The sequence below is a fragment of the Vanacampus margaritifer genome, chromosome 1 (genome assembly GCF_051991255.1).
Source record: "Vanacampus margaritifer isolate UIUO_Vmar chromosome 1, RoL_Vmar_1.0, whole genome shotgun sequence".
Classification (NCBI taxonomy): Eukaryota; Metazoa; Chordata; class Actinopteri; order Syngnathiformes; family Syngnathidae; genus Vanacampus; species Vanacampus margaritifer.
In genome coordinates, this window is record NC_135432.1 from 51,846,240 (window position 1) to 51,854,731 (window position 8,492).

The following is an 8,492-nucleotide window of genomic DNA, read 5'->3' on the forward strand; positions in this document are numbered from 1 at the left end:
CTAATAATTGTTACAACTGTTAATGGTAACTGTCTATCAACAGCTTTCCCCAATTTGTCAAGCCAATTTTCTACACTAGTATAACATGTAGCAACTCACATGGCATCTGCAGGCAGTGTTGGAGGATGGAGAGAAGGTGTGGGTAGGCATCCGAGTGGCTCAGTTTCTTTTTAACCAGCTCAAACATGGCACTGGCACTTTTGGTGTCTATATGGGTCTGTTGAGTATAATAACGTTTGCATTACTGTCTAAACATCCCAATCCGACATCACGCTGCATTACTTACCATGTCAAACCTTTTGGCCAATTCAGAGTCGTCCTCATTGCGTACCATCTCAAAAAAGTCCAAATGCCTGATGAAAAAAACAATGTAAGAATTTCCCATCTTTTGCCATAATTCCTGGTAAGATGCTTTTTCCCTTGCTTGATTGCCACTCACCGATCCAGAGTGGCATTTTCATGCTCTCGAAGCTTGTCAATGACTGGTTGGATACCCAACATCAATAATTCATACCTCAGGTGGAGGCGGAACTCAAGGTTGTCCTGGAGATAGAAGAGCAGATGGCAGAATGCAGTGTGAACAAAAATACGGGGCGGCGTGGCTCAATGCTAGAATGGCCGTCTCGCAACCGAGAGGTTGTGGGTTGGGTCCTGTACCATTGTGACCACGTTGATGTATTCTTGAGCAAGATATTGAACCCCCAGTTGCTCCTGAGGCTGCGTCATCAGTAGGTGAATGAGTAGTCGAACGTAAAGCGCTTTGAGGGCCTTGTAAGATGTAAAAGCGCTACATAAATGAAGTACCTTTTACCAGTGCCAATACATAAGATTCAGATTGGACTTTGTTATATCCTAGACCGCTGATTAGACTGTGTGACATTGGCAGATTTAGTTTGAATAAAAAGCAAATGGATACCTTTTAGCGTTTAAAAGAAACCAAATGAACTTTATTGAAAATGTTGGCTCTTCTCAGGATCAATATCAAAGAATCGTACTTGTACATGTCTTTACTTACTCTAAAGGTCTAAAATCGAGATTTACAGTGAACACGCTACGCTTATATGCGAAAACAGCCCTAAGGTGTCAAACTCTGCTCATACATCAGTCTGCACAAGCAACAATAAGCAAATTCACATTTTTGAGTGGAGGGGGAGCGCATTTCAGGGAGATTAATGCCCGTGCCAGAAGACTACATAGATCAAATTGTCATTGATTAGAGAGTAAGTATGTGCACTCCAGATGGGATCAGGGCACAATCCAACATCCACAAATGGAAGCGATCTCATTGAAAAATGGCAACAGCTCCAAAATGTTTCAACATCTATGCTAATTTTAACTTACAAATATAAATATTGAAACAGTGTTGACAAATGCAAATGTTTGACATGGTCAGGTCTAATATGTATAGTATGTGTTGGAGCTGACCTCTCCTGCGCCAGCGTTGAGCACAGCGTTGATGAAGGACATAATAGCAGTCTTCAAGTTGACCTCGTCTCTGTAGCGTCCCGTACTCTTGTCCAGCTCATTCAGCAGCGTCTGCAAACAGATGGGAGAGTTTGTTATTAATGTTGTTTAAGTAATAAACAAGCAAAAGTCACATTTTTGACTGATGTCTTCATGATTCACACACAAGTCGGTGTTAAAATAACAGTGGTGGGATCAGATAACACAAGAGGTAACTAACTCTTTTGTAAATAAAACACTACATATTCCTGACCTCCATAACTCTAGATGTTCACACCCAACTTCGTTATGTTCTTAAAACTCCTTCACTCCCAGTCATATTGACTGAAGCAACCCCCTTCGCTCCCGGCTGTTTTACTGGACTTTGACTGATTTTGAAAGGCCCACAGAATATTGTGCTCTATTGCTATAAAAACATGGAACCTATAGGAGGATCCTGTGTGACGTATTGTTTATGTTTCACACGTTGCATCACGGGAAACTGTGGCATGAAACGTGTTTTACATGGAGTTTGATGGTTTTGCTCATTTGGAGGAGGATAAAGAGAAGCAGATGGTTCATTCTTGTTGTGCCATCAATTGTACGGCCCGTTGGGGGCCTGTAAAAAAGTATTTTTTATCACATTCCTACCGAAAGGGGCCGCGAAAAATGAAAGAAATAGCTGCAAGCCGGGAGGGTATAACTTGCCGATCAAAGCCTGGATTCAGACTGATGCGGACGGGTTTGTGAGGCTCACTTTATTGCCGGTAAGTACTTTTGACTATATATTTGTTATTTGGAGAGGATTTAAAGAAATAATAAATCGAGTTTGTGCATTATAAAATCCACTGAGTCATATTGTTCTGCGGTTTTATTCAGGTGTTCCAAAGCGCGATCGCCAACCACCCTGACTGGTTCCTCATCTTGAAATGGGCTATCCTGGATCGGTAAAAGAGAAGGCTAAAGAAAAAGCCGTCCAGCGTTACAAACGGAGGATCAAAAGGCAACGAGTATCAGAATTGTGTTATGGATTCCTAAACATGAGACAAAATCTATTTTTGTGCCTAGTTTTTCCCTTGAGTGTCCACATATTGTTGATCTTATCCGAATAAATATTGCATTCTGCATCTGTGTTTTGATACTCGCCGACCTCACTTTTGTACGCAGTAGCTATAGTTATTAAGTCCTATCCTGACAGCTGCATTAAAGGTGCTACAACGGTTGTATGCTAATGCTACGTAACATGACTGCATGTTTGTCCAAGACTGGATTGGAAAAGAAGAATTGTGTAAGCTGTGATATTTAGTTGTTAACTAGAGACCAGATGCCATTGAAATTCTCACATCACAAGACAAGTGACAAAGAACACTTCAATGAAGAATAATTACCCAGCTTTGCACAGGACTTTGTATTAAATAAGAGTAAACGTCCCAAAAGCAGACATATGGCCAGGAAACAGGTGAGTCGGACCAAATTTTGTCATCATCCCATGTCTCATATGGGCCTTCAATAGTTTCAGTTTTGTCGCCAATACTTACATTAAGCTTCTCCGTTTAAGTGCTTAACTAGCGGCGATTTCGCCCACTTACTTTCTTCGTATACGCTATGTCTATACAGCCAGCGTTTTCTGCCACTCCTTCGCACATGCGCTAAAAAAATGTCAACAAAGGATCCTCATATGAAAAGAAAGATTAGAGTCTCTTCTTCCACCAGGAAAAAAGTATATTTGTATCTGTTTCCGTTTTGGAGCAATTAGCATTAGAATATAGTTTCATCAATATTCACAAACCTATGCAAACAGTGGGGGAAAAGAGCTTGTTGCAACATGGCCCTGGCTGATCTCTTATACTCTGCTGCCACCTGTTGGCTGTTTTTTGTAATAACTACCATTGCTTTAAACAACCTCTTCAGGTCAGAAGCTGCATCAAAGCTTTCTGTATGCTCTAGCATAACAACCCCCCACCCCCCGCCCCGCCCCTCCAGATTTGCTGTCAGCCCAAGCCTCTCAGAAGACACCAGTATGTGTGAACCAGGAATTTTAAATATGTGAGTTTGCCACACCTGAAAACGAGACCGCTCTGCTGCGTATTTCTGGTAGTGAGCCATGGCCTGCAATACTTTCTTGTGTCCGTCGGGGACCAGACACACTGCCCCAAGAATCTCCAGGACGGCCACTTTGGTCTTTACATTCTCCGTCCGCAGGCTCTGCGAAATGGTGTTGATGCTCTGCGGGTGAGCGAGCACGTGCGCTCGCCCCTGAGAATTGTTCATGAGAGCCTTGATACACCCGATGATGGAGGTGTGGACGCGGCTCTCCGAGGTTTCGTAGTCCATGCTGCGCAGGAAATTGAGGAGGCAGGTGAGGCCATCCAGCTCGATGAAGCGTGTCACAAACCTGAAAAGGGAATGGATGAAATTTTACTGACTTAGCAATAAGCTATACAAAAGCTGGTACTGTTTTAAATACAGCTATTAAGCATAATATATATTCATTCAATTTAGCATAAAACCACTGAATATTATGAAAGACCTTGACTAATGTAATCAAATATTGCAAAGGAGTAAAGGCTCCCTTGTGATTTGTAGAAGCATAGCGTGACATTAAACTAGGGACAGTCTAATTACTTAAGCTCATTCCTGACTTTAATATAATCAGTTCCACTCCTACTGTACATCCAATTTAAAAACAAAAAAAGAAAAACACACAAAAAACCTTCCAAGCCTCGGTAACATGTTTGCAAGCACTATATGCAATGCGCCGACTGACAATACATACACACACGGACAAAATTGTTGGTACCCTTCTGTTAACGAATGAAAAACCCACAATGGTCACAGACATCACTTGAAACTTATAAAAGTAACAATAGAGAGTTTCTGCAGTTACGAGCAATTCTAATTTATTGCTTTTAATTAAATGCCGTTTTAATGCAACCTAAAACTAATTCAATGCCCCTGTTGCACTGCATAACACACGTGTACACCCATATACATACTTCTATGCATATACTATTTATACATTAAGGCTGTCAAGAGATAATTTTTTTTTATCATAATTAATCACATGATTTCCACAGTTAATTCGTGATTAATTGCAAATGAATCGCACATATCTGTTTTAAATGTAAAATAAAAAAAAATTTTCAAGTTTTTCATACTCTTGTTAAATCAACATTAAAGTGGAAAAATATGGTTACCAAATACAAATGTGGTTGTATCTTTTTAGTTCACTGATGAAGTAATTTTATAGTAAGTAATTCATTAAGTAAAAAATATATACTAAACAGTTAAAACAAGTGTAAAACATTGACTCAGATTTATGTGTATTTCTTTTGCCACTAGGTGATATTAGTGTTTCATGTTGGACGTTGGAGACAGAACATTACATTTTTCTTTTCAAATTCAAAACAATTGGTATTTGAATCACATTTATTATTGCTAAATTGCGTTATAGTGCCTCCTTTGCACAATGTTGTATGCAAAATAAAACATGATCAACAATGTTTTTAATGCTTTTTAGTGCTATTAAAGGCCTTTGTGCTTTTTGATGACTCACGGAAACCCTGCAGTAGATAAAATAATAATAATTAAACAATCAAAATCAGCCACTACTTTTGAATTGAACACTAATGAAACAGGCCTGGATAAAAATTCTGACCAGAGGGACAGGTGTCCTTTAATTGGGATAGCAGGTGTCTTCCAACTCATAATCAGTCTGCGTGCCTATTTAAAGAGTGACAAATAGTCACTGTGCTTTTTGGTGACATGGTGTGTACCATACTGAACATGAACGACAGAAAGTGAAGGAGAGTGTTGCGCCTTAGAAAGAAAATTAGAGATAAGAATGATAAAAGCAAATGCTATAAGAAAATCTCCAAACACTATAGTATGTTAAGAGACACGTGTCTGGTCTAAATAGATGAGCAGCCAGCTATTAACATCAAGCTGACAAGCTGAATGACAGGATATGTAAACTTGGAGTGATGCCACAATCAGCACACAAATTAACTTCTAGTTCCTACATTGTCAGATTCCCGATGGTCATGATGAATTAATTTCAAACTTGCAAAAGGGTGAGAAAGAGGACACACACTGGAAGGGGAAAAATGGAGATGGGGAGGATTTGTAGCGATGTATTGTTTTGACACTGTCAGAACAACACAGACCAACCCCTTCCACAGTTTGACTTTTTATAGGCATGGAAAAAGCACAAAACATGGAAATTAATATTGCACCTACATTGAGGCCAGATGTTTTTACTTAAATGCAATCATTTCCAGATTCCCAACAAAAGCACACACTTTACCTGGCATGATCAACAAATTCCTCAAGGAAATAAAACAATTTGACAATGCGTTTGGCTCACAAAATCTATCAGCAAACAAAGTGCTTCTTGTATTATTTCCCCAGGAGCTGCAGTCTCCATCTATAAATAAATGCACCATATTAGACATGGTATGGCAGCCACTAGGTGGAACGCATTCTGCACTTTCTTCCAGCCCACTAGTGTCAAGTGAAGCCAGAAAAGAGCCCAAGTACTGCAGTATTAGCCATAATCTTCTCCAAGAATTGTAAGACCACCTTAGAGGGAGATAATTTATACTGACTGAAGCTGCACAGCCGAGTGAAGAACGTATGGGCAGCAGAAGGTGAAAGATGCTGTTCTTAGAAGTTTGAAAGATGTCTGGCATTTTTCTGTGCTTTCAAAAATGTGTATGTGTATGTACAACTAGACGTCCTGTGTAGCTCAACACATACACATAATGTACTTTGATGGGCTGTTAAATGATGTGTGAGCAATCCATTGTATTGTTATAACATTGTAGAGCACAGATGTCCTCATCTTGCTCTTCCTCTACAGTTAGTAGCAAGCAACCTCCTCTGACTTTGGAGTGTCCTTTCTCTGTCTTCCCATTTACGCTCAAGTAGCTTATGGACCAATCGTTCGCTCCTCTTTAGAAGAGAACAACCACTGCATACTTGAAAACCCACGAGGATTGTCTTCAATTCAAAGAAGCAACCGCTGCATACGATATGCACTCAGGCGGCGCTAAACACTAGCGGGGCTAAGCCAACAACGCACACACTGACAAGAGAGAGAGAAAAAAAGAGCATAATATAACTTGGAATGTAATGGCACGAACCACAAATGACAGATGAGAACACCAGTGTATGTTGAGGCAGGGCCAATGACAGTCAAAGGTTATATTATGTGCGGCAGCATATAAGATTATTATCTTAAGTGATCATAAAGCAATAAAAAGGAGGTTTGGACTTCCATGGAATGAAGGACAGCCGTTTGTCAAAAACTCATTTGGATCAGAGCCGAAGAGTAATCCTTCATACAGACCGTCAGACCCTATATGCCTAACACTGAATTTAAAGGTTTTTTCGATAGTATTATTATTAGATTATGGGTCATTAATGGCCACTTCAGAATAGTCCGATGTTTTGTTCTTAGCCTTCTAAACAGTCTTAGCTGTTTATTTTTGGGTAATTACCCTGTTGGAGGATCAATGACATACAGCTGTGACAAAGACACTGGGTAACACATTTCAAGAAGAATGCCTTGATAGTAGGGCTGTGCACAAATCGGCGGTGACTCGAATAGAGATGCAAATTGGCTGTAAAAAAACGAATGCTCAATCAGAATTTCCAGAGATTTTGGTCATAGCATTATCGTGTCTCTCACATCTCAGTATATATGACGTGTGGCACATGCATCTTGTGAAAAGTGTGCTGCCTCCGAGCCGGGCACCTGGAATTGTTTTGTGCATTTACTGGAATATTTAGCCAGTGTAACAGATGTAAAGGATGTGGGTCCTTTGGTTGGGTGTGTCGCTGACAGATGATGTCATCAAGTGGCGCCTAAGTACAAGCGCCCACCCTGTGTTCTCGCCAGTTGTGGTACAGACTTCGGAGGAGAAGGACGCTGTTGCTGAAGCTCCGTTAATTTTTCCTGGTCGACTCGACTTAATGTCTTTTTGTGATGCTAAATGAAGTGTGGTTGGTTCCACAGTTCAGCTTATGACCGTGTGGACGTGCTACCAGCCAATTAGTGTTCTTCTTTTGTGAGAATAAACGACCAGCTTTTGTGAAATCCCCATCTTTGGTGTGGATGTAAGTTTTTGCATCTTGTCTGTTCTCTCAACTGCACTGAGCTGAAACATTACACCGGCTAATGAGCATTAAATTCAACTATTAGGCAGTCAGCCAATGAAGTCCAGCTATGCAATGTATCAACACATTTGTCTTTGTTACTTCACATCCGGCCTTGCACGCCATTACAGCAGTACACAATGCGAGTTAGGCCACTGGACGCTGGCCGGACAGATGACAGGTTAGCTTAACGCTAACTAGCTGGTATGACACAATACAGTAAAGTAATTTGATAGAAAACGTTTCCATAGGATGACACGACTGCATCAACATGCCTGTGTAGCTGCACTCCGGTTCAATACTTAGATACATCTTCCAATAAATGAATGAATGAGGCTTTCTAAAGCACTTTGGGCACTATGTGGTGTGTAGATAAAGCGCTAAGAGCACTCCATTTACTGTTTAGATCAAATTGGATTTTTCAATACAAGTACAATACATAACCTATTCGAGTACATTCTGTATTCGCTCGTTAACGTGAACATGAATATTAAACGCAGATTTTGGGTGAGAGTCTGAGCTCTACTTGATAATTTTGAGATTTTATTCAATTTCGTTTCCTGTACAGATACCCAGACTACCTGTGACAGATGCAGCAAAACAGTTCCAGAACCAAGCCAAGTCTTATCCATGTTTTTGTCCAGACCAGATTCACTACTACTGTGCATGTGAGCCACATGGCCATGGTTGTCACCTTGACTGCTGCCATAGCGCATGCACGCACGCACACACAAGAAATGTTTAAATCTCATAACAGCCCTGTAACAACCTCTAATGCTTCTGATGTCAACTTGTGCCAAGAATGTGCAAATACCGTGGGCTTATCATAACAGGAAATGCCGCTGTGGACAGAATAATATACAATATGTCACAATCAATATAGCAATACA

The 8,492-nt window shown here is 40.4% G+C and overlaps 1 protein-coding gene across 1 annotated transcript in view; it reads right to left on the reverse strand.

Annotated features, from left to right (window-relative positions):
• The window catches only part of daam2 (dishevelled associated activator of morphogenesis 2), a 94,791-nt gene that overhangs the window by 26,485 nt on the left and 59,814 nt on the right, over positions 1–8,492 (reverse strand). The window contains exons 6-10 of the mRNA XM_077583042.1: positions 3,505–3,838; positions 1,426–1,536; positions 440–543; positions 287–353; positions 100–217 (exon numbers count right to left, since the gene is read on the reverse strand). Of these exons, the coding sequence (XP_077439168.1) occupies positions 100–217; positions 287–353; positions 440–543; positions 1,426–1,536; positions 3,505–3,838 (734 nt within the window). The remainder of the gene's footprint in view (positions 1–99; positions 218–286; positions 354–439; positions 544–1,425; positions 1,537–3,504; positions 3,839–8,492) is intronic.